The sequence below is a fragment of the Helianthus annuus genome, chromosome 5, assembly GCF_002127325.2.
Source record: "Helianthus annuus cultivar XRQ/B chromosome 5, HanXRQr2.0-SUNRISE, whole genome shotgun sequence".
NCBI lineage: Eukaryota > Viridiplantae > Streptophyta > Magnoliopsida > Asterales > Asteraceae > Helianthus > Helianthus annuus.
In genome coordinates this window covers 177,120,733-177,148,562 of record NC_035437.2, presented here as the reverse complement: position 1 = coordinate 177,148,562, position 27,830 = coordinate 177,120,733, and the positions used below count along the sequence as shown (strand labels likewise).

General features: G+C 34.2%; 1 protein-coding gene and 1 long non-coding RNA gene across 3 annotated transcripts; both read right to left on the bottom strand.

Annotated features, from left to right (window-relative positions):
• Positions 1-7,536: 7,536 nt before the first annotated feature.
• Positions 7,537-9,221, bottom strand: LOC118492442. Its single transcript, XR_004893709.1, has 2 exons — positions 9,135-9,221; positions 7,537-7,717 (listed from the first exon to the last, which is right to left on the bottom strand). It is a non-coding gene; the product is annotated as an uncharacterized LOC118492442 (long non-coding RNA).
• Positions 9,222-13,530: 4,309 nt separating this feature from the next.
• On the bottom strand, positions 13,531-15,167 carry LOC110942408 (39S ribosomal protein L47, mitochondrial). Of its 2 annotated transcripts, none has more exons than XM_022184161.2 (4): positions 15,020-15,167; positions 14,652-14,823; positions 14,007-14,164; positions 13,531-13,934 (listed from the first exon to the last, which is right to left on the bottom strand). In XM_022184161.2, exons 2-4 carry the CDS (start codon positions 14,815-14,817, stop codon positions 13,887-13,889), a joined length of 372 nt encoding a protein of 123 aa, XP_022039853.1. In that variant the 5' UTR covers positions 14,818-14,823; positions 15,020-15,167; the 3' UTR covers positions 13,531-13,886. The 2 variants fall into 2 exon arrangements, with proteins under 2 accessions (XP_022039853.1, XP_022039852.1); XM_022184160.2 differs by having other exon boundaries at positions 13,531-13,923.
• Positions 15,168-27,830: the final 12,663 nt, after the last annotated feature.

The following is a 27,830-nucleotide window of genomic DNA, read 5'->3' as shown; positions in this document are numbered from 1 at the left end:
GATTTCTTGTTCGTTCATTAAGGAAACGAACATTGTTCATGAACTGTTCATGAACACTTACCATATGCTAATGAACTCTAACAAATGTTCATGAACATAAATAAACACAAATGATGTTTATGAACACAATATTCATTTTAGAATAAAATCTGCATTTTCATCACAAACATTACGAAGAATCCACAAAAAATAAAGAAACACTTAACATAATTATCCGAACAGAGTTGGCGTGATTATCAAAAACACGATAAACACAAAATTAAGAGTTTGTTAAGCCTTAACACAAACTAAAATTGAAGTAGTGAAATGAGGGATGTTGTGAGAGGCATATAAGATAACTAGGGTTTCAAAATTTTAAAAACTAGAAATAATAAAACAAAATACAACATATAAAAACCTTTAACGAACTAACACAAATAAATATTAACAAGCAAACATAAATGAACTCATTACCGAACGTTCACGAACATAAACGAACACATTACCGAACGTTCACAAACATAAACGAACGAACGCAACCTCTGTTCATGTTCGTTCGTTTAACTTAACGAACGATATTTCTTGTTCGTGTTCGTTCATTTACTAAACAAACGAACATAAGCGAACTTCCCGCCGAACGGTTCACGAACTGTTCTCTGAACGTTCGGTTCATTTACAGCCCTATTTGCATGTGAACCCTATCTGTCAACTTTGATAGACAACCTATGACTAATACGCATTGTATAGGCCTATACGATGCGTATTAGTGCGCATGAGGAGACAGTGTCAGCCTTTGACTGACCTTGAAAATTGAATTTAACCTAATATGTATCGTATAGGCCTATACGGTACGCATTGATGATGTCAATTTAATTCTTCAAAGTGTGCGAATTATAAGACTTTTTTTTCTTCCCTTAAGTAATTATTATTTTACCTCATTCTTTTTGACACTATTTAATTTTTAATATTCATCAGATTGAGTTAGGTAAGCTTTTACATTTACTTTCCAATATTTCTATGTAAACGAACCAATGAATACGAAAAGGGGCATGCTCGTGTTCGTTCATTTAACCTTAACCGAACATGAACATGGACATATACCTGAACACGGGGGAGGGGGTCAGTTTTTTTTTTAGGTTTTTGAGGGGTGGGGGGGGGGGTGGTTTGGGTGGTGGTGGGGTGGGGTGGGGTGGGGTGGCAGTTTAGGTTTTGGTGGTGGTGTAGTGGGTTTAGGTTTTATGTTCTTGGACACTTGTCACTCTATAAAGTCTTCTTACACTTGTTACAATTAGGAGGCTTTATAGAATAACTTAACCCGAATTTGAATATCTATGAGCTCGTGACTTCCAATAATTTTACCCTACTCAATGAGGAACCTAGTATCCGAATTTGATTTGACTAGAGATGGGGGCGGGGACCGATACAGATAAGGGCCCTTAAACCCGGCCTCGACTATCCACATAATTATTTATGTACGTACGTAGGTATTTTGATTTAATGTTACTCCTGGTTAGTTGAAGTTTACTCCATATTTTGTTACTTAGTAGCATTTGCTTGAAAGTTCCTAGTACTACAATATTTTGGTTTTACATACAGAAGAATGTCACTATATGCAGAAAAATACAAGCATGCATACCTAAAAAAACATATACTCTTTGTCAAGGACAAGATGTAATCATATTTCTCGACTCCTAGGTTTGGGTACAATGAGAAAATAGATGTGAATTGGGTGGAGGCGAGGATGAGGAATGGGGTCCTCATACCCGTGATGCGTTGTCCTTTTTGATATTTACTATTGTTAGATAAATTTCTTAAATGCGTCGCTTTTAGGTGGACCACGATAATTTTACTATTTATTTTTTACCATCAAATTTACAAGGTTTGAGTTTGTGTTCTATATATACATATATTTTATGGGTGTGCCTATTGGCACACTAAAGTGCCTATTGGCACACCAAACCCTAGCAAATTTAGGGTTTATCTACGCAGCGTATTGGTCAATACGCAGCGTATAGGGTTAACCCTCTACGCTGCGTATTGACCAATACTCAGCGTATATAAACCATGGATTTCAGTGCCTGACAACCAATCATTGCACAGAAAACAAGGGTTATATACGCTGCGTATTGGTCAATACGCAGCGTATATAAACCATTAGATTTTTTGGGTCATTTTGGTAGGTTTGAAGGATATTTTTTCACAAAGTTTAAATACGCTGCGTATTGACCTCTAAGGAGCGTATATAAAGGTCTGAAAATGTCTTTTATACCCTTGTTTTGAGGCTATACGAAGCCAAATACAAGGGTAGTTGTGTCATTTTCGTCTCATACGCTGCGTAGGGACCTCTAAGGAGCGTATACAAAGCTCCATTTTTTTATTTTTTTATTGTGTATTCCTTTGTATATTTATAAAAAAAAGAAAATTATTTATAAAAAAACAATATTATTGGTAAATAATACAAATATAAATTATAAAAATAAACAATAATATAAATATTATGAATTATAAAAATTAAAAAAGAAAACTATTTATAAAAAAAAACAATATTATTGGTAAATAATACAAATATATTGTTTTGTTATCGTTTAAATTAAATTATCGTATTCCTTTGTTTATTTATAAAAAAAGAAAATTATTTATAAAAAAACAATATTATTCGTAAATAATACACATATATTATATTGTTATCGTTTAAATAAAATTATCTTATCGTATTGCATCGTATCGTATCGTATTGCATCGTATCGTATCGTATAGTGTATAATATATAAGTCTCGTATAGAGGCCTATACGGGTGTTATTGTATAGTATAGTATCGTATCGTATCGTATCGTATAGTGTAGTATAAGTCTCGTATAGGTTTCCTATAGTTCTTGTATATGCATATAGGATTAGACGGGACCTAAACCACACCTATACGATACGATATCACACTTATAGGCTTATACAAGGTTAATACATGACCTAAACCACACCTATACGATACGATATCACACTTATAGGCTTATACGAGTTCAATACGTGACCTAAACCACACCTATTCGATACGATATCACACTTATAGGCTTATACGAGGTCACGTGACCTATACTACGTTATACGATACGATATCACACTTATAGGCTTATACGAGGTCAATACGTGACCTATACGACGCTATACGATACGATATCACACTTATAGGCTTATACGAGGTCAGTACGGGACATATACTATGCTATACGATACGATATCACACTTATAGGCTTATACGAGGTCACACTTATAGGCCTATACGGGACATATACTACGCTATACGATACGATATCACACTTATAGGCTTATACGAGGTCAATACGGGACATATACGATGCTATACGATACGATATCACACTTATAGTCTTATACGAGGTCAATACGGTACATATACTATGCTATACGATACGTTATCACACTTATAGTCTTATACGAGGTCAATACGTGACCTATACTACACCTATACGATACGATATCACACTTATAGGCTTATATGAGTTCAATACGGGACCTAAAACACACCTATAGGCCTATACGGGTGTTATATCGTAACGTACATTATCGTATCGTACATTATCGTATCGGGTGTTATTTTCCTTTTTTTTTATAAATAAATAAAGGAATACACAAAAAAAAAATACCAAAATGGAGCTTTATATACGCTCCTTATAGATCACTACGCAGCATATAAGACAAAAATGACACTACTAACCTTGTATTTGGCTTCGTATAGCCTCAATACAAGGGTATAAATGACATTTTCAGACCTTTATATACGCTGAGTATAGGTCAATACGCAGCGTATATAAACTTTGTGAAAAAATGATCCCTCAAACCTACTAAAATGACCCAAAAAAGTCTAATGCTTTATATACGCTGCGTAGAGAGCTATACGCAGCGTATATAAACCTTGTTTTCTGTGCAATGATTGGTAATTAGGCACTGAGATCCATGGTTTATATACGCTGAGTATGGGTCAATACGCAGCGTATTGGGTTAACCCTATACGCTGCGTATTGACCAATACGCTGTGTAGGTAAACCCTAAGTGTGCAGATAGGCAAACTGGGTGTGCAGATAGTTAGGGCCTATTTTATATGATGTATAAATCACAAGAATATTATATTTGAAATATGAATGAAATACATATAGGCAAAAGATCAAATACAAATAATCTTAACATACTAAACATACAAATTGAAGGAAAACCCAAAAAGACAAGGTGGCATTTTTGTAATTACCACCAACTATCAAAGTTACAACAAAAAAAACCTAAAAAAACACAAAAAAATTTTTTTTTTAACATTTTTTATTAAAAAATCGCTACATTTCGTTAGCAAAAAAAAAAAATTTCTTTTTTGGCTGCTACTAAAAGTAGCGATTTTTTAATAAAAAATGTTAAAAAAATAAAATAAAATAATTTGTGGGTTTTTTTTTTATTTTTTTAGATTTTTTTAGGTTTTTTTGGGGGTTTAGCTTTTAGCATTTTAGCTTGGGTTGGGGGGGGGTAGGTTTTTTTAGGTTTTTGGGGGTGGGGTTAGGTTTTTTTTAGGTTTTTGGGGGGTGGGGGTGGGGGGGTTTAGGTTTTTTTAGGTTTTTGGGGGGTGGGGGGGGGGTGTGGGGGGTTTAGGTTTTTTTTTGGGGTGGGGGGAGTGGTTAGGTTTTTTTAGGTATATTTGTAGAGTAACTTTGATAGTTATTGATAATTACAAAAATGCCACCTTGTCTTTTTGAGTTTTCCTTCAATTTGTATGTTTAGTATGTTAAGATTATTTGTACAAGAACTTTACCCAATACATATATATGATTTAGTAGTGGTGTATGGCGAATGCAAACACCATTCATATCTACCCGGTAAAAATATCAAGATATATGGTGAATAAATAAACAAATAAATAAGTGAGCGAGAATGTTTCAAAGAAAAACACAATCATTGTCCCCCTCTTTCCGTACTCATGAATCATGTGAATATCAATCAAGGCTATCTTATTTTGACCTTGACAAATATGGGGAAATGTGAATAATGCAATTTACTCGTATGGGTTGAATTGAACGCGAGCATGCCCCTGTTCAGTTATATGTCCGTGTTTATGTTCGGTAAGATTAAATGAACGAACACGAACATGCCTCTTTTCGTATTCATTGGTTCGTTTATATACCTTTGAGTTTCCGTCTCGCTAAACTCATTAAATAGAGTAAATTACAAGTTTTGTCCTTTATGTTTACAGCAAATTGCAGACGATGTCTTTTAACGCAAAAGTTGACAAGTTTTGTACTTAATGTTCCAAAATCTTGCAAGATTTTGGAACATTAAGTACATAACCTATCAACTTTTGTGCTAAAGGACATCGCATGCAATTTGGTGTAAACATAAATTACAAAACTCGTAATTTACTCCATTAAATATTCAATATCGTCGTTTCTTTTTACTCTCAAAAATCTTTTTAAATAAATGTTAAGGGTGGGGGGTTGGGTCCAACCGGCAAAGTCATTAGAGTTAAAGTGTTATTTCCCTTGAAGTCAAGGGTTCAAGACCCGTCAAAAAACGGATTTCTTGTAGTTTAAGCCGTTAAGAAAAAAATAGCTAAGAATTAAATATAATTATAAGTTCTATTTGAAAAACGTTTTAGTGCTACAACTATTTACACATTTATTAATGTACACATAATTTTATTAGTAATAAGAATCTTGATACATATAATTTCTTTTAATGGCAACTTTCATTAGAAAACTAGCAAGGAGCTAGCAAAACAAAACACAACAATCACAAAGAAAAATTACCCCAATCGTTTCAAGACATAGACTTAAACGAGAATCTATTTTTCATCCAAAGATATCCAAGCGCTTTAATTTCTTCCGTAGTTTTAGAAGTAAATGCCGTTTTGTTTTGTTTGCGGAGATCTTGCTTTCCAAATACACCAATGTAGCGTCATGATCACGCCTTGGAAAGCTTTCTTCTTTAATCGGCCATGTTGGAATGTTTATGAAGCATCAGTAGGTCACGTATCAAGAAGGCGTAGACCGGTTGGACCTCGCACCACATGCTAACTGATGAATTCACCTATTTGTTTTAAGAACGGTTTTACATCTAGGCATTAGAAAGAAAATTAACGTATATATGATAGCAAGATGTTTATTATGTGAAAGTCTTAATCAAAAGATGAACTCCAGATCATTGTTTTATATGGAATGGAACTCTGTTATTTAAAGTAAGGTCAACATTTGCATATTTGATACGATAAAGTCTTAAAAGCTCAAAATCCGAGCTAATTTTGCGTAAATTATGGGGACGGTGGTATATTCATTATTTGTAAATTAAAATGTTTGGATACACACACTTGCAATGCATATAGGGTCGTTCAAATCGCTCGCCGCTCGCTCGACGTTCGTTCGGAAATTGCTCGGAAAATGCTCGTTCGATTTGACACTCGGTTGTAAACGAGCCGCTCTATTCGGTTCGGTTTGTAAACGAGCCAAGCATGAGCAAAGGTCCGTTCGGCTCGGTTCGGCTCGAATTATTATTTTAATATATAAATATACACATACATCTATAAACATGTATATACACAAATATAAATTATACATATATATACACACACTTACACATACATATATACTTAAATATAAATTAAATTTATAGTTTTATATGTACCAATCTATTAGATTTTAGTCAACTATATATAAATTTACAACTATAACTATACGTACTAGTTCAACCACGTCAAAAAAAAAATTAAATCAAAACTAAAAGTTAAACCCTAAACCGATAAACGACAGTCTGTTCATCGCCTTAATGTTTCATGTCGTTACCCTAAGTCGATCGTCTGCTGCTCTCAACGTAATTGTTCGTGCAATATGATCATCGCCTCGCTAGCCACAACATTGTTATTTATAAGAAAAATATTATGCCATGAAATGTGCATGTTTTTAAAGACATAAAAACTTGAGACCCAACATTGTCACTATCTCTCACAGCAAATTTAAATTGGACGACATAGTTGTCCAAATCGCTCGAACTTCGCTCGCCGCTCGCTCGGAATTTTTACTGCTCGAAAAACGCTCGCTTGATTTGATGCTCGGTTTTAAATGAGCCGCTCTGCTCGGTTCGGTTTGAAAACGAGCCAAGCACGTGCAAAGGTCCGCTCGGTTCGGCTCGGCTCGTGAACAGCCCTAACTGCATACTTATCCTACATTTGTCGTTCTGTTGTATGATGTATAACTAGAAAATATACCCACGCTACGTAGTGGGATACCACGTCTATAATGGAGCATTACGAAGGGTTCTATTTGAAAAAAAAAATCATAGAAGAGACACATTTAACGACAATATACCTGGAAAGCACGAAAAAACTATGTCGTTATTGAAGTGTACGTTAGGAAAAAAGAATAAAAGAAATTTAATGGTAGGGATGAGCTCGGTACCCGTGCCAAAAGTACCGGTATCGAAAACGCCAAAAAGTGGTGTAACGTCCTAACACGTAATTGACGAAAGTCGCAGCGGAAGTCCTTGCCATAAAATTTCTTACATTATAAACCATACTTCTTACTTGAAAGTTCACTTTTTAGAATAACTCTTTTATACTAAATACAACAAACTGACTCAATTATGAAATAATTGATAGCTTATGTACAATAAATTACATCCTCAGACAGCCCCGTACAATCCCTCAAGTGACTCGATCCTCGATCTTTATTCCTTGATGATCCTCCGTGACACGTTCCACCTGCATTCACCACATACATTCAGAACATTAGCATACAACGTATAAACATGATCATTCACATACGCTTCACTTCTCGTTCTTTATCAAATTTCAAGCATTCCGTTTGCGTATCCATTTCCAGGCGAGGCTTCATAAATGTACCTGCATCACTTATCATTCTCAAGGTACACCAATATTAACGTTAATCCTCAATGTGTCTAAATCATGCACATATATGTACTCACATACCCACATGCCTATACATCTACAAGCGTACATACACTCGTATATACCCTATCATGCACATATATGTACTTACATACCCACATGCCTATACGTACACAAACGTACATACACTCATACATACCCGTATACATACCTACATACACAACTACATACTTACATATCCTTCCTACAACTAGACTTACGTACATACACCCATACATATCATTAAGCATAACTACATATCCCACCACATGCGTGCTCTTGGAGTTATAAATAAACATATGTATATACCTACACACCTACTTACATAACTTCTACATACATATATAAATACATACGAACGCACAAACTTGCTTATCCACATATGTACATCCCTATATGCTCATAAGAAACTTACAAATCATCGGGATGCGTTACGGATCGCATAGAAATACGAAATTAAGCAAAATGGAGAAGTGGGCTGGACAGCCCGTCGGCGACGGGGTGGGGACCCGTCGGCGACGGCTTCTCAAAACATCCGTCGCCCAAACTTCCCCGTAGACAGATAGATAGGCCGTCGGCCAAGATCCAATTCCCACATGCCGTCGGCGACGGCCCTTCTGGGCGTCGGCGACGGCTCCTCGTTTATTCATTTTCCTGCTGTGTTGTTTCATCGTTCGCATAATACTAAAATTCGCATAACTTTCAACCCGTTTACCCGTTTAACCTCCCGTTCCTTTCTACATGCTTGTAAATTCACCATTTATCATAAGAACCTAAAATCCCATATCCGGATTAAGGAAATTCTTAACTTACACTATCGGCTTATTATTCACTTATGAATTATTTGACCCGTTATGGGTATTTATACATCAAAAGGTCTATAACATACAAAACCCTATACTTCGCTTTCATAATAGACAAAGACATTACTCTAATCGAATAGCTCACTTCCAAATGACTTTTAAGGTCGTTTACCCGAAATCCCCACCAAGGGCGTTTTTGTCAACTTTGCCCCATTATTAACAACAAGCACTACCTTGCATAAGCAACCAATCCTACTACCTAGTTACGATTCCTAATCACGCATACCTTGCTCGGATCAAAACTGAGATCCGTTTAATACTTCATCAATATCATACCATTTATTCCTATTCGACCTCAATTACCATACCTAGTTAAGTTGCATATAACTTTACATAAATAACTAAGAAGTGATTACGGAATCACTTACCTTGAGCGTCCATTTTCGCATTGGCTTCCTTGTCCCCTCTTGACCCGCTAGTCTTTCGTGCTTGAGTCCACGTCCACATGATCCCTAATGCTTTCATGTTACCACAATCACATCCTTGTTAGTGTACACGATTTCACATATAATGATCATATCAAAAGCGTAACTCACATTTGACTTTCATGGTCAAGTCTAATAAACATAAAGCATACATCCAAAACCACATCTTTTAGACTCATGCAATCCATCATGTTAATGCATAAAACACATATTAATTTAGCACCTACCATACGACACTATGTACACTTCGTACTTATGATGCTAGAGTACTTACAACCACGTGATCACATAATCATACTCGCATACACATTTGCTTACATATACTTTCACATATCATACACCTTCGCTCTTAATTACCTTGATTCAAGCATATCTAATACAAGGTGAGCATTACACCATTCAAGCACAAGGTACAAGCTCCTAATGCATAAATTTGACCAACATATACTTTCAACCCGAATTTATATACGAATACCATCCAAAGCATATTTTTCCAAGTTAGTAAACCACTACTTTTACCACAATCGCTTTCTATACATGTAACTCACAACTTGCATACAATTTCACTTTCTAGCTTCACCTAGTCATTTTATCGAGCACTTGGTGTGCGTACAACCTACTATGCATAGTTTACAACTAGTTCAAGTTTAGTCATTAACTTCCAAATTCTCAATCACCAAGAGAGTGTTCAAAATCACATTCCATTCATACAATTAACCCTAAACTAACATCACAAACCCATTTCAAGCTAGTAACAAATACATCAAACAAGGATTGAACATGGGTAGAACACCCATGTCGCTACCTTCCTTCAAAGTTGTGGGTTTCTTCTTAAATCATCAAATTAACCGAAATCATACATAATACACGTTTTATATAGCGATTCTAACACATAATCACGCTTAATTTCATACCAATTCGTGGATTAATCAATAACCCACATCATGTAAGATCAACAACTCACGAAATTCAACTTACCACATGTTCACCGTGTCTAGATGATTAAGAATATAAGCTCATGCATCCGATTTCTCCCCAAATTCAGGTTCAATTCTTGAGTTCTTGTAAGTAGTTGAAGAACAAGGGTTTCCCCTTGTTCCTGATCATTCTCACGCACACACACACCTTGTGTGTGTTAGATTTTTGTTTTAATAAATTAACTTCCAAGTTTGGCACTCTAAGTCCCTCAAGTTTTAACTTGCTATCATATATGCCACAAGTTTCATCATTTAGCTTATCTAATAGGCATTTAACTAGGTTTATTAACTTAGTTATTGTATCTCATTTTATTAAACATGGCAACATGCTAACGAATTTAATAATTCGAATTTTGGGGTGTTACAAGTGGGTAACGATTCGGTACCGATACCAAGTACCAAATGCTCATCTTTATTTAATAGTAAAATATATATATATATATTGTGTGTGTGTATATATATATATAAATAATTGATTAATAGGGGAAGGTTCTATGGAGAACACTAAATATTGCGAGAACATGCAATATTTTACGGTGATTTGGGTTTAAATGGTGTCGTCGATCTACGGTGGTTTGGGTTTCAATTGTGCATCTCCCACCAGATATGGTTTCAGAAAGATTTGAGGTGTTAGATGAGGTTGCCAGAGGGTGGTGGGGGTGGTATAAGCTGGTGGTGGTTGGGTGGAGTTGGTGTAGGGTGGTGGTAGTCGGGTAGGGGTGGTAGTGGTCCGGTGGAGCTAGTGTAAGGTGGTGGATGGGTGGGGGCCGTACACGGTGGTAATGAGGTGGTGATGGTTGGTGGTGATGGAGAAGAGAGAGAGAAGAGATGGTGCAAGTTTTGTTATATATATATATGTGTGTGTGTGTGTTATATATAAAATAAAATCTGTATTTGTACTTTTAATTAAATACCCTTAGTTTTATACTTTAAGTTACCAAAATACTCTTCCAGTCAACAAACATTTTAGATGAAGTTAGTGTCATAGGGCTGATTGGAAAAAAAAATAGTAAACTACCGGAGTAAAATGACTATTTAAAAAGAATTGGGGTAAAATCGTTAAAACCATCAAAACAAAGAAAGTAAAATGGAAGTTTACTTTTTTGTTTATTGGCAACAAATGTGTAATATCTTGTAGGGTATTGTAAAAGAAAAAAAAAATGGGTATGTTTATAGAGATTTGTTACGTTTTAAATTTCTAAACACAAGAAATATGATTATATAAGACCGTGGGGTATGGTGGGGCTTGAGTTGGGGGGCATGAGTTGAGACGTAGAATTGGAGCCTCCCACCGCCTAGTGACGTGTCCATGGGGTATGGCGGGGCGTGGGTGCACCGCTTGGGTTGGCAGATTATTAAAAAAAATTACAAAAAATTTATAAAATTCACACAACATTTATAAAAAAAACCTACAATTTCATTAGATTTTTAAAAATTACATAATCCTAAAAATTACATAATACCTAAATGGTATGTTTGTAGGTTGCGAATGCTTTCGGCCAATATCGTGTTTGGCCGGGTTGCCGACCCTTCATAGCGTCAATGACGCTTGTGACGAGAGCCAATTCTTCCTCGTGGGTCCAAGATGCCATCTTCTTCGGGTTGGGGTAGCGGGTTCGTGGGATCAAGTGGGTAGTCGGTGGGGTAGCGGTGGATAGTGACGGTTTGGGATGGGGTAGCCGGTGGGGTTGAGGGTTACATTTATAGGGGATGTTGAGGGTTGGGGTGACCGCTTGGCTTGGCCAAACGGTGTGAATTTAAAATTCAAACATTCAAACCCGCTATGACATGCCAGGGCCAAGCCAATAGATGGCCGCCACATCGGATCTCAAGACCGCCCATGCCCGGCTTCAAACCCAAGCCCCAAGGGCCACGACCCAATCCAAGCCCCATACCCCATAGTCTAAGATGTGAGATGAATTGAAAACGAGAATTTGTATTTCATATACATATTAACAAAATTAAATACCACATAATCATACACGTATTATTTTATTAATTAAACTAGTATTAAACCCCTGCGTTGCAGCGTTGTCATAAAACTGTGTTAAATAGTAGCAATATTATACCATTGTCAGCGACCACAAACACCGGAAAAGCTCGTAAAAACAAAATAAATAAAAAACGGTAAAAAATAACGCCGAGCGAAAAGTAGACGTAAAATCTTTGAATCACACACGCTCGTTGCTGAGAAATTAAACCGAAACGTAAAACATAGAAAAAATAACTAAGTCCATCCAGGACCCGCGTGTTGGACGGACTTGTCAAATGCAGAAAAATAGATGTGACGCGATGGGCCAGTCAAACGGGGAAAAAATATACGAAAAAATGTTGAACCCCACACGCACGCACGTTGCGATGCGTTAACTCACAAAATTTAGAACAAAACAAAAACTTTCAGAAAATGAAAAGTATGGTGAACCAAAATTGAAAATAAAAAAGAGGTGAGATTAAATTGTAAAAGGTGAAAAACTTTTGGGTTAAAGAGTAAAAAAAAAACAAAGGGTATAAATTGCAAAATTGAAGTTATTTATTAATTTTAAATAAAGATGAGGATAAAAATAAGTGATATTTATTAGTTAATATTAATATTAAAAGAAATTTATTAAATAAATATAAATAAAATTTATAAGGTTAAACAAGAGAATGCCATGTGGCATTATTTGTTGTTATTATATGTTAGATTAGAAGATTAGAAGATTAGAAGTTTCATAGTTGGACTGGAATATGATTGGGCCTGCCAAACAATTCTTAGGTTTATCTGTGGATCTAAAACAGAACCACACAACCCGAATATCGAATTGCCAAAATTCCCAAACATAAAATTAAAACAATATTCAAAACTTAAGCCCATAAACGGTTCCATTTTATTTGGTTTGGCCCAATATATTATTCTGATTGTAAACCCAAATACTTATAATTGGTTGTTCAAACTCAAATCCTAGAGTATTCACAATTGAGTTTGTAACTGTGAAAACCTTTCAAATCAATCGTCGGTTTGGTTTTATGGTCGGGTCTCTTTCTTGAATTCCTGTCGGCCGATTTAAAAAATTTCAAACCGTATTGAACGGTTCGATTTATGGTCTATGCCATAAATTCGGTCGTATGAAACCGGGCCAACCGTAGGATTTGACAATTATATTTCGTATTAAATTTTATTCATATTTATACTAGGCTTAATTAGTTAGTTATAATCAATTTCAGTCTAAGCAATGAATTTGTATAATGCCATAATCCATTTTATATTCTGTTTGTAAACAAATCTCATCTCTAGTACAAAAGATTCTTATCCTACAAAAGATAAGAAGTTTTTTTTTTTGAACGGCAATTTTGAATCACTGACGGACCACTAGAGTATCATCTGCCACCAGCGGAATCACCCGATTATATCCATCTTCACTAGGCATAATGCCTATACACCAATTAAAACACTTACAAGTTTGGGTTTGCGTATCATTCATTTCTTGGAAATTAAAACGATAACAAGCGTGGCTATTCATGAAGTGCCAACTGCCAAGCTATTAATCATATTCTTTCTACACTCAAAAGTGCTCAACATGAGAGGTAAATCAAGCTCACAGCGAGCGAGCTGACAAGAATTTTCTTCAAATATATCAAGGTGCTCAAATGATGATCCAGTGAAAGTATCACAAAGCGTTTATCATTCCCTTCATTTCAGCAGTTCTCCGAGGATCTGGATCTTCAATCGCTCTTTCAGTCAGTACATGCTTGATTCTACACATTGATTTTCTAACCTGCACATTGACTGAAGTCAAATCGTTACTACGATAACATGGTATTTAATTTATCTCATGAAATGAAAGGCTGCGGGCCAAACCTTAGGTAGGCGTTCTGGATTAGGGAACCTTAAGTTTTGAGCATGAAGCATCTGTCGCTGAGTCATGAGCATGTTCTTTTCCTTAAGTAGGACGTACCATAACTTCTGCAGATCATCCCATGACTTGAGACGCAGTTCTGAAGCCTTCCAACTACGTCCTAAAAGATACAGTATGCAAACAACTTATTCTGACCGATATTTTGCACCGATATCTCACCAGGGGACTGATAACTGATATATCGGCGATATTAACTACATAGATTACGCGATAATAATCACAGATCATCTACAGGCTAATCCAACACTATCTATTAAGTATTGTCACTCGTAGCAATCAGATAATGACTTTCAAAAATCACATTATATAATTAGCGTATTGGCAAACACTCTATCCTTTAGGTATAAAGGCCTATACTACAATGCTGCTTCTAATTTAGACCAAAAGGAAAATCAATCAAAACAGCGACAAACAAAACAACAGCGTGACGCGAAAGCCGATCATCCTATTAATGTTTTTTCTATATACAATATGTTCTAGTCGCAAAGGGAGGTCCCTGTTTATATGTGGTACGTATAAAAAAAAGTATTCGACACATGAAGCAAGTCAAACATATACGGAGATGTGCCAAAACAACACGTACGTACCATAGACAAGAGGTTTTTCCTCCTCTGGATTCCTCCTATCTGCCTCAAAGAACTCCTCAAGCGGGTTATGTGCGGTGGTCCTCACTGTACCAGCAGCTGCAGAAGACTCTGATCTTGCTGCTGTTGAAAACAGCCTCCTTCCAAAAACCCCCCTTGTCAAAAACATGATTACCTGCATAACACACCAAATAATATTTTCACTTATCACCTGGCTGGTAACTTGTAAATAGTTCAATTTTCATTAAAATGAACAGTCCATAGTCACATAATTCGCTGGTCATTTTCGTTTTGGTTCGTCCGATCCAATTCGAAAAAAAACAATTGAAATGTAATAGAGAAGAAATGGTGGCTGGCTAATCGAAGCTTACCTGCTGGCTGGCTGGCTGATTGAACCTTACCTTCCCTCCCTCCCTGCGATTGAAAGAAGATCTGTCAGTCAGTCGCCTGTTTGTTTTTTAGGTTTAGAAGATGGAGGAGGAGCCAACAGGGGAGGAGATAGACGCTGCTTTAGTTGTTTAGGGTTATTTTATTTTTATTTTAACTATCTATTATTAGCCAATGAATAGTTTCATGGTAAAAAAAATCAATCTGTTTTTTATTTAAGATAGCTAAATTATTTTGAACTTTTTTTATTTACTCCATCTTTATTGATAACGTGATTTTCATTTTTTATCCAGTATAGTTAAATTATTTGGAGTTTTTTTACCTATCTTCTTTTTTGTTGTTAACATGTTTTTCATATCACGTGTCTTCTTTTTTTTCTAGATCAAACACATTTCTTTATCATCTTTCTTATTAGTTCCAGAATGTTATTTTATCATAAAAAACCCATCACCAGTCCAACTCCTTCTGCTTTTTGTAATACATGGCTTCCGTAAGTCATTTCCTTCTTCATTGGAGGTTCTTATTTCCGTAAAGCGTTGTATTTTCTTTTTATTACTGGAGCATAACCTACTCATAACTTATCTAAAAAAGTTTTAATTTTGTTGAAGCATGGGCCCTTAGAGAAACTAAAGACAAGCCGGAGAAGCGTGGTGAAGAACTAACATGGAGATTAGATTTTTAAAAAGCATTTGATGGTACATCTTTTATATGTCCAACAAAGATTAACATGTTAATAGTAATAAAAAAAAGTTATTTTCTAAACGTTTTATGTTACTTACATGTCGATCTTGAAAAAGGAAAGGGACAAGAAATTATAAAGTTGTGGAATGCTATTCGAGAAATGCAAGGAAAATTGGAAAAGACGCATAATCAAATTATTCATGAACAAGAAGCAGCAAAGTCGCTACTGAACAAGCTCCGCGTAATCAAAGAAGTGCCAGTTATTGATAAGCTGAAAGTGGAGTAGTTGGAAAATCGTAATCATGAACAGGAGGTATTGCCAAAATAATGAAGTTTCTATCAATTTGTTTCGGTAGTTTTGGTTTTGTGGCTAAATAAGTGATTCCAAAATATACACATACTATGTCTATTATGTGCAGATGAAATTGTAGAAATGAAGAAGATTGTTGAGTTGGAAGAATCACATGCTAATTGTAACACCCCAAAACTCGAATTTATAATTTGATAGAATGCTTACTTGTTTGGGGTGTGAAATGTACTAACTAAGTTATTTAACTTAGTTAAATATATAAGAATTAAGTATAAAGTGAGATGGTGGTGTTAGTTGTAAATAACCAAAAGCTCAAAAGTAGAGGGGTGGCAAAACTTATAAAATAGAACATAATCCATTAAATACTAATTAAAACGCCCAAGTTTTTTAATGTAAAACAAATAAAACATTCAAGAACTTATAAATAGTGAAAAGTATAATTCGTAATATATGTATAATGTATAATAACTAATAAGTTTTTATTAAATGTTTCAAATTCTTTAAAACTATAATATAATTTGTATGGATATAAAGAACCAATTTAGTTGTATTTTTATAGCAAGGCGGCATAAGATATGCAATGCATATGTGGCCATATCACATAATTTGAAGTGTTGATGGCATCGTGGATGTGACACAAGGCATGCTCGTTGACCAAATCAAACAAACTGTTTATATTAATAAATTGTAAGAGGATTCACATCCAGCTCCCTAAAAATATACATACATTTCACTAAACAACTCTTATATTAATATATTTTCACTAAAAAACAAATACTTTTTCTCTCTCTCCTTTTCAATTAAATATTATTTTTATACTTTTATCGTTACATTTCTCTCCTCAACTTTCAATATATATTAAAAAATTATAGTGGGTGAACAGTGTCCCCCCAAATATACAGATAAACAGTAACATTTTCTCTCTCCTCCACTCACAACCACTTTTTATACTCTTTATATTTTAAAAACCCCACACACAAAGTTTGATTCCCAGGATGTGAATCCTCTAATATCCTTATGGACAATTTAATTATGGTAATAGCAAGAGAATTTTTTAAGGTTCATTAATTGATTGGTAAATTTTTTATTCTTCAATGAATATGTTAAGCTTTCGTTCATAATGACTCTTTGATTATTTTTTATTCCTCAATTTGAGGTTCATTGGTTAAGTTTTGGAAATGGAATAAGGGATTTTAATAATTTTAATTATTAGTCATTGACTGGTAACGGTTTCAACTTTAAAAATAACTGGTGGTGATCTCACCTTTTCACATATTGTAAACCAATGGACCTTTATTAACAAAAAACGAAAAATGGACGAAAATGAATAAAGGTTCTGTTAATAAAGGCCAATTGGTTTACAATATGTGAAAAGGTGGGACCACCACCGATTATTTTTGAAGTTCGGACGACTAATAGTTAGTATTATTAAAATCCATTATTCTTTGGAGATTGGCTATTTAGGTACAATAATTGGTTAACCATTAGATTATGTGGAAACAACTTCTCTATTTCTACGAGGTAGAGGTAAGGTTGTCTATGTTTTACCTTTCTCAGACCTTACCTTAGCTTTGCTATTAGCTAATGAATTGGTTTATCGTCAGATTATGTGGTGGCAATATTGTTCGGGGCTTTTGCCTAGTACGGGCGTCAATGGTCAATCATGGTTATGGTGACTAGGTGAAGTTCAACTATGAGGGTGTTTGGGGTTCCTTATTTTGAGGGTAAAAGGATTTTTGAAGGGCAAAAGTTCTTTTGAAAGTGTTTGGCTTTTCTTCTTATGTGAGAGGGATTTGCCAAAAGTCAGAAATTTCTGACTTATTTTGGTCAAAAGGACTTTTCAAAAGTTGAAAATAATCTAAGCCAAACATGCACTATATACATGGTAGCATGGTGGTCTTGTTATATGTGGTGCAATGTTAATCCACCTGATTAGGGTTTTGGTTTATTATCTTCATTTTCAAGTTTTGTATTCTGTCTTTTTCTTTTCATGTTGGTTTCTTTATATGAGGAGGAATCTATAGCTTATGCTCAATTTGTAGTCATTAGTATTGGTCGTTTTTTCACTTAGCTTCAATATATTTGATACGTTGTATCTTAATATTAGTCAATTTTCCTAATAAAAAGGGCTAATTCAACCATCAAATGAGATGAAAAACATGTAAACAATAAACAAGGGGCATTAGGCGAGGGTTGGATCCAAGACATTCATCTTATATTTTCAAGTCTCCAACCATTAAGCCATCATCATAAGACGTAAGATGGTTGGTATATAGATAGTTTTTAGTTGTATTGATAGGTTGTCTCCATCTTAATATAGATCAACCTTTCAATTACAATATGAAAACAACTATATTGGGATTCAATTTCTATTCGTAGTAGGAGCACAAAACAAACTTATGTTCTATTTTATAGTAGCATCCATGTATTATATGAAATATTTATTAGCCATTTTACATGATATACAAACATACATACACACACATGTATGTATGTATGTATGTATGTATGTAATTGTTGGGGATAAATTAAAGTAAGTAATTAAAGTGGGCGAGTAGTGGTGGATTACAAAGGAAGACAACAAAGAGGAGTGGGTCATGAGAGCCATGGAGCCATTTGGTTGTGGATCCTCCAACAATAACCAACCACGCTTGGAAAGCTAGACCATTTCCATCCTCCACCACCTTCTTAATTAGCTTTCTTTATCACTACATACATTTATTATTATTTTTCAACTTCACTTCTAAACACGTACACATTCATCAAACTCTGAACTAGTCTCGAAAGCCTCGTATCTTTAATATCATTATAAAATAATCACTATAATATTTTGTATACAAAGTTATTTAAAGCATGATAACATGAAAATACATAATACACGTCATAGGAATCACTTCAATTGTTCATGGGTACCACTTAAGGTGCAAATATAAGAAAATGACGATGTTGGATACCTGTGTTGATAGAAAATTATTTAAGTCGCATAACAAATAATACACGGGACCCCATCTAGTTCTGCCCCAATGTAGAAATTAGAAAATAAGGTAAAATTATTTCATATATATATATATATATATATATATATATATAATCAAGTTGAGGGTTTAAATAAACAAATTAGCGACTTGCTTCTTCTATATATGCAATGCCAACAAGTGCACACGAATGCTGGGAAAAGCAACATTACAAAATGATAGACGAAAGGACCCCCCACCATATGCCCCGTACTCTCTATTCTTATACTTAAAGTCATTTCACATAAACTCTTTTGTTGAATGGGTTTATTATATTACTAGAAATTTGAAATTGTAGTATTTATATATTACATTACTTATATATTTACACATCTATCATTGCAAAACATGTCAAAATTATTTGGTTCCGATATCATTTGGTACATAGAATCTCTCATACCATTCAATATTATTTGTCTATGAGGAGTTTTTTTTGGTTGTTTGAGAGGAGATCTCCACAATTAAACGTGTTTGGATAAGAGCAATCCAATGATGATTGATATGCGGAGAAGTCCCATTCGAGTAAACAAAAACAAAGTCTGTGAGTTTCTTATTTACAAAGCGGACAATATTAGTCTGGTTGAGAGACCAAATGTTGTATATTAAGTGCTGTTTTTTTCGTGTTTGATGATGTTTGGATAAAGCGTATGTTTGTATTAGCTATAAAGCGCGTATGTGTAGAATAAGTTATTTTAAAAGTTATGTTGTTGAATGATGAATTTGCGGTTGATAATATTAGCTATTAAATAATCCTTAATTGTTAGTTTACTGATGATATTTATTTATGTAAAATAATAGCTAAAGGTCCATTTCCATTACAAGGTGTCAACCTTTTACTTTAAAGGCGTGTTTGGAATTAGGTGCAGTATGTATGTGGGACTTATAAGAATGGTAATTGGCGTGTATTGGGTTTTGAAATCGCACCTTCTATGTAACAGTTATATTTTATATGCTAAGTTTACGGTTATATTTGAGCATTTTTATGAAAATTTTAAACCCAGCCATTACTTAAAATACAAATTAAACCAGTAACGTTGGTTGGTCAACCACACCGTAACCATTTCTTGATACATAATTTTATATAAATGTATAGGCCATTGATAAAATACATATACAAATACACAAGTTAAATGTTCGGCTAACACAGCCAATTCAAAATTATTCTAAACTATGAACCGTCAAACTACCAGTAAATTATAAATGTTATATGAACCGCCAAACTGTCTAAATCGAACCATATACATAGGGGAGGTTAATTTGAAGACTCGCTAGAGTTGAAAAATTAAAACACGTGTAATAAATGTCAACAAGAAATGGTTATTTATTTGAGTTTTAATATATATGACGCCATCTTAAGCTATGGGGTATACTTTCACGCCCCTTAACTACACGCAGGCACCACATCACCTACTTGACCCTCTTTCACCTCACCGCACACCAAGGAAATGGTTTAACCCCATTAACACCCCTTAAAATTAATTAAAATACATATATATAGCATGTTATGTGTGTGTGCAAATTTTGGAATGTTTGATTCCCCCCTCTCTCTCCTAGTTAACTTCTTAACATGTGAAGTTTTTAATGCCTCTTAACACCCTTCAGGAGCGGTTTAACAGGTGTTAACAGATGACAATTAGGATTAACACCTATGGATGTTAGAGTATACCTGGTGGCCTTACATCTCTCATGCCTCCACGTGTCCATGTATACATCTTATCGTACAATAATTCATCTGGGATAAATTGCACAAACTTATATAAAAATCCTACTTGTTAGGGTGGACGGTTTGCACAAAGATGATGTGGGACATAAACTGGTATGGTACGAGACTGACGAGAACACTGGCTCGCGTGCTGTTGTACCACGCACAAGCAACCCCGGGAAAGAATTTAATCCTGAATGCCAAGCTACGAGAGGAGAGGACTTTTATCGCTTACTGGCTGTTCAACGGCTAGATTATAAGAAAAAACTTTTATTATCAATAAAAATATCCCAAGTATGTCAATTAACATCTTCATATTTTTCACACTATTCTTAATCATCCCTCGTGAAATTTCATCCACACTTTATACAATGTCTTCATATCATCTGGTTTAAAGGTTTCGCGTACTACTGTAGAACTAAGCTCAAGTCTACTCGTTTAATTGGAAGACCAAAATGAGTATCGTAATGCGATGTATCATTTCCGCCGCATCACGCAGGCATCCTGCTAGTTGCCAAAAGAAACTAACTTGAGCTTTTTCCATTTTATTTATTTATTTATTTATTAATATAATGATTTTAGGAGTGTGATTGAACATAATAAATGGAGTTCTGAGGCAGTATTTGACTATCGTTTTCGAATAAAAACCAACTACAATTTAAATAATAGTTATCATACTATATGATAAAGGAAAAAATGACAGGTTTATATGATTATGACACTTAATTACCACCTTACATATTTTAAATAATATATCACTTTTGAAATATATATTAGGGGGTGATTCTACACATATCACAATGTTTTTACGAAAACAGGAAAAACTAAATAATGCATTCGTTTTTTCAATGTTAAAATGTTTAAAAAATAAGAAAATAGTTAAAGTGCAACCTTTAATTCTCTATAAAATAATAATGGATTTTAATAATCTCAATTATTGCCTGTTAGCCGGCAACAGTCACAACTTTAAAAATTCTAACTGGCGATCACATCTTTTCACATGTTGGTCTTTAATGGACCCTAACTAAAAGAACATTAACGCTTTACACATGTTTTATACATTTTGTGAATTAGTTTATCAGATCAAAATTAATAGTTATATAACACATAACTAGAAGTTGGTTATGGGGAGAAACTTTTTATTAATAAGAGATCTTTAATTGCGTTGATATTTGGTCTATTTAACTATTATAAATAGTGTAGTTAAGATGAATATAAATGAAATTATATTATAAACTTTTGAATATAAAATTATAGTTTATCACTGATGAAATTCATGAGTGCAATGGTCAAGCATCATATCATTGGTGTTTTTGGCAAGCATAGGATGCCCACCTCAAAATCGCTCATTTTTTCACTTTTTTTCTTTTTACACAGAAAGGGAAACCATAAATATTGTTTATGTATTAGTGTGCAAAATCCTTTTTGTATGGTCGAATTTTACTCAACAAGTCTAAAAGTGGTATAGAAATCAAAGACCATTGACCATTTTATTGAGTGAAACTAAATATAATAATGATACATATTTTTGTCTTCTAATACGTATAAGGTAATTAGTAGTAGAAACTGGATTTAATCAATCGCAGCCGGCTAATATATATTCTTTTTCATAGATGATCACTTATCAAAATCTCTCATTTGTTGAACATTAACGTCTTAAAATAACCTAAAAATTTATAGTTAGCGAACCCTATTATAAATATTACAAGATTTATGCACAAGTTAATACAAATTTTCAATTACTTTGACCTACTTATGCACAAGTTAATACGAATTTTCAATTACTTTAACCTAGGGATGGGTTGGTACAGTATCTGTACCCATACCTGTACCGGTACCTAAAATACTTGTACCGAATTTGAACAAATCTGGATACCAAATACTGTACCAAATATATGTGTGTTACCTCACGTAGGCGGAGATATTCAACATTTCAAACTCACTATATGTGTGAATGGTTGGACATGGATACTAAGTAAAAGGGAAAAAAAACGAGTGTGAAGTGCACCACCCCTCTTCCCCACGCTCGTGTTTTCCCCACCCCTCCGCCCAAAACACACTAGAGGTCCGAACTTGTAATATCTATACTTAAGGCTATGCGTAATGGTTCACAAAAAGTGATGCTATGTTACTACCATGTAGGCATAACGATTCCACTTTTCACACTCACTAAATGCGTGGAATGGTTGAATGTGGAAACTAAATAAAAGGGAAAAAATGAGTGTGAAGTGTGTGAATGTCATTGGTCAAAAAATGAGTCAAGAGCCACCCTCTACCCCACACTCGTGGTTTCCCCTAGCCCTCCGTAGAAATCACGCTTGCGTGAGGGTGTTCAACGCCCAAATGGGCTGAGTTGGCAATGGGAGTAAGTCCATTACACATAGTCTACTAATTGCCTTTTTTCGTGTGGAATGATATTGTTGTGGTTACCTAAAAAAAAAATCTGTAAGCCCAAAAAAATCGCTTATCTTATTTCACTTATTCGTATTTTATCTCTTATTTTTGTATATATATCTAACCTCGAACTATTGTTTTATAACTTCCAAGTCTTCATTATTAACTATTGAATTTTCTATTATTAAACACGTGTAACACAAGAATTTTTAACCCATCAACAAATAACAAGGGTCTCGACCAATGGCATACATGATATCATATCATAATTAATAATTAGTTAAAACATAGGTTTTATATTCACATTATATTATGCGTACTAGTGTAGTTATAAGACTACACGGTACATGACTAAAATTTAAACTAATGAACAATAACCACATAAAACAAAAAATAATATGTAGTCATGTAGGACAAAATATTTGTCTCAAAGCATACCAATTAAGCACCATAAATATTGCAACGTGACAATTCGTTAACAACAAAGTGTTTGAATGACTTCAAACACACGAAAAAGTTGATAATTTTGAACTATTTGTCTTACAGTTTCGTGTCCATTTTAGTTTTTAAATAACAGAAATAGAAATACAAAAAATCAGCCTATTAATATAAAATTTTAAAAGTAAAAAAGTTGAAAGCAAGACATAATGGTGGTTCAATTGAGACCTAACCATAAAGAAGGGAGTCAAAAGACTCAAAGCTATTGAAACCAATAATGAATAGCACAAACACCCTTTCACCAAAAGATATTTTTTGATTTTAGTTTTCAAAATAATAAAATAACATATTTTTTTCTAATATTATACTAACTTTTTTTTTCGGTTAAAGCATCTTCAATGTATGATGTATCCAGCTTCAAGTGCGTCACGTCAGTTAACACATCATAATTTTACTCATCATTCAAACACACTTATTTTTCTCTAATATAATGTGTGTGTAAAAGGGGCCCACCACTTTTCCATCTGGTTGAGTTCGGACTTCTGGATGCTCACAAATGAACAACCTTTCAAACGGGTCCTCCAATGGCGAGTTTGGATTTCATGTTCACCACCTACGCGTTCGGTTCCGTTCGTTTGAGCCCGTTGAAGGTGCTCTTATAATCATGTTCATGGATGCTCAATTTTCAAATAAACTAACACTCCGGAAACTTTAACCTTTTTATGCCCAAGTTGTTAACGAGGTTTGTACCGTGAGACTCGAACTCACCCTTAAAAATCAGATTTTTTAGGACATTGAGAAAGCACAACAGTGCCATGAAACAATCGTGCTTATGCTAGGCACAACCATGCTTAATTCTAATTAAAGAAGCACTACCATGCCAAGTATGAGGCCCAACCGTGCTTATGTTTCAACGACAACAGAAACTTATGAGTTTACTTTATAACCTACTTGAACCCAATTTACCATTTCTAGACCCAGTAATCCAACCCATTTCGTTTATTTCAGCCAACTTAAACACCATTTTAGCTTCACCTCCTTCTTTACACTATTTTGCACTCTCTCACTCCCAAGTTCTAAAGATATCTCTCTAATTTGATAAGTTTCACCAACCGAATCTTTGGTTATACTAGGGACGATCGTGCCTTACCAGTGTTGACCGCGCTTCATTTACTCGTTGACCATGCTTCGTTTTTGTTCAAGAAACGACTAAGCCTCGAGGCAAACCTTAGATTCTTGAGATATAGAAGTTATTATAGTACATATAAGGAGGAAAAAAGTAATTCTACATAAATTTAAGAGTTTAAGTAATTACAACTTTTTAAACATATGATACAATCTTTTAAAACATATTGTTCACTTTTAAACCAATTTATTCTTACAATTTTTAAATGATCATAATTTTTTCATACGTTAATATATCATAAAAACGAGCATTCCATTCTCTTAGTTTGAGTATGATATGATATGGTTGTAGTCTTTTTTTTTTCATTTAAAAAAATTAACATGTTACATGATTGCCAGTGTATATATTTATCTGTTTTTATTTTTAAATTACGTTTAAAAAAGTAATTATGGTTGGAGAAAAAATATGTTTTGGAAGAATGAATAGAAATTTGATTTGTAACCTAAAGTTGTGTGTTTGTAAACATCCGAAGTATTTAACATTGTATATGCTCTTATTTCACAACAGTTAACCGATTTTAATAACCAATTTTAAATTACACTCGCTACCTTAATAACTTCTAAAAATAATTAGTTATAGGGCTGTAAACGAATTGAACGAACACGAACAAGGCCTTGTTCGTGTTCGTTCGTTAAGGAGATAAATGTGTTCACGAATGGTCCATGAACACTTACCGAACGAGATTTTATGTTCGTGTTCGTTCATTAAGGAAATGAGCGTGTTCGCGAACGGTTCACGAACACAAATAAATTTGGCGAACACGGCGAAGGATAAAGATAGATGACCCAGAGAGTAGCACTCGAACTTGAATCCCTTATTGTGGAACGGATGTCGATCGTGTTCGCTGATGTAAATAATGAGAAATGAAAGGGAAATGATGCATAAACAAGGTGAAAGTGAGTTTCCTAGTTTCATTGTTATGGTAATAAAATAAATAAAAGTTTAATAATATAAAAAGTATAAATAAAATATAAGAAAGTACAAAGATCTTCAATTAAAACACAAATATACGAACATAAATGAACGCAGATCAACGAATGTTCACGAACACCTTACCGAACGTTCATGAACACAATCGAACGAACGAGACCTCTGTTCATGTTCGTTCATTTAACTAATCGAACGAAATTTCTTGTTCATGTTCGTTCGTTTATTAAACGAACGAACATAAACGAACTTCCCGCCGAACGGTTTACGAACTGTTCGCTGAACGTTCGGTTCGTTTACAGCCCTAATTAGTTATGTGACAAAATAAGTAATAATTATTGTAGTTGAAAGACTAAATAACATCAACACCCTTGCCATATCTCACGCCTCTTAAAAACTTGGGATGATAACTTCTGATATGATCCAAAATAAAATACGAAAACAATAAGATTTTGGGTTGACTAGGATAACTCGTTAACACATCAATCCGAACACAACCCGTTTAATAGACGGGTTATCACTAAATAAGGTTTTGTTGGTGTACCTAATATTTATGTATTGCTTTGATGTAGTTAAATTCCTATACTTGATTAAATTTGTCAAAAAAACTGATATATTTTAATAAAAAAAAAAGCTTCCGAAAATTCAAACGTTGCTTTCAAAATGTGTGAAAATAGGAAAATGTTGTATTCAACTTGTTGAAAATTTTATTTAAGATCGAAATTATATTTATTATCATTAGCCCCAACCAACTACTAGACATGACAACCTTGGCATGGAGGAAGGGGGATTAAATTGTCAAAATCTGGTTATTATAGTTTGGTGTTGCGATTATGGATAATGAGTGTGGTTGGTTTCATGATTAGAGGTGTGTAGGTGTATAGTCGATTAGTGGAAGGGGGTCGCAGAATCTTTTGCTACTTTTTAAGTTTTTACATAACTAAATTGAATAATATTAATATTAGCACAGTCGAGATAAAATTTCATGAAAACAAAAAAATAAAAACTTTTATGGTCTTTTAACAAGCTACAAGAGTTAATCAAGTCAGAATAATTTAAAGAAAAATAACATCATATGTTTGATGTTTTACGACCAAATGAGATGGGGGTCTAAGGCAGTGGCGAAGCTTGACGTTTTCGACGAGGGGTTGAAAATGTATATATCAAAAAAATTCTATAGAACCGGGGGGTGAAAAACGTATATACCCAAAAATTTATATACGAAAACTATATATATATATATATATAACACTACTGAGCGAAAAGTTTGTGGGGGTCGGGCGCCCCTCCCGGTCCTTTCAAAGCTGCGCCAATGGTTTAAGGCGTGTGAAAGTGTGGCCGGTGTAACAAATTCTGAGAAATATCTCTAGTGGGGAAATAATGTTTAGAATGTTAATTTTAGTTATGTAGTTTTTATTTTAATTATTCGTTTATGTAGTTTTTTTATTTTAGTAATAATAAAAGATTTAAATAGATATTAGTGTTTAAATTCATATTAAATTTTAATATAGTTTTGAGGAATTCTAGAACAATACCGTGAATTCTGAAGAAAACTGGAGAAAATGGGTAAAAAGTTGATTTTGCACAATAGAAAAAACTGAGAAAAATGTAAAAAAATCTCACCCTTAACACATGTATACAACAAAGTGTAATGGGGTAACGCCCTCATGATGTGGCAGGTGAAGGGGGCGTGTAACACCGACTCACTGGGTCGGTGTTATAGGGCACTTTGTTACCTACATAATGGGCATGAGAAAGTGTGGTTGATCGGCCCAACTTTTTTTCACCAATCAGAATTATTCTTTTTTTTTTTTAAATCTATTAGATTTAGATATTATTTTAATAGGTTGATCAGGGATAAACATTTGGTACCAAGTACAGGTACCAAATTTCTCGTACCGAATCAATAGCACTTTTTAACGTTTTCGGTATTGGCATTTTATCGTCAAATACTGTACCAACTATATTGAAAATTTTCGATACCAATACCACTATCAGTATTTGACAAATTTTGGTATCGATATTTTCAATACCAGATACTTTCAGTATCAATACTAGTAGTGAGCTCATCTATAGCTGGTATCAAAATTACAGAGAGAAAGAGAAATGTATTTGCACGCTTGGGGGTGGGGGTGGGGGCGGT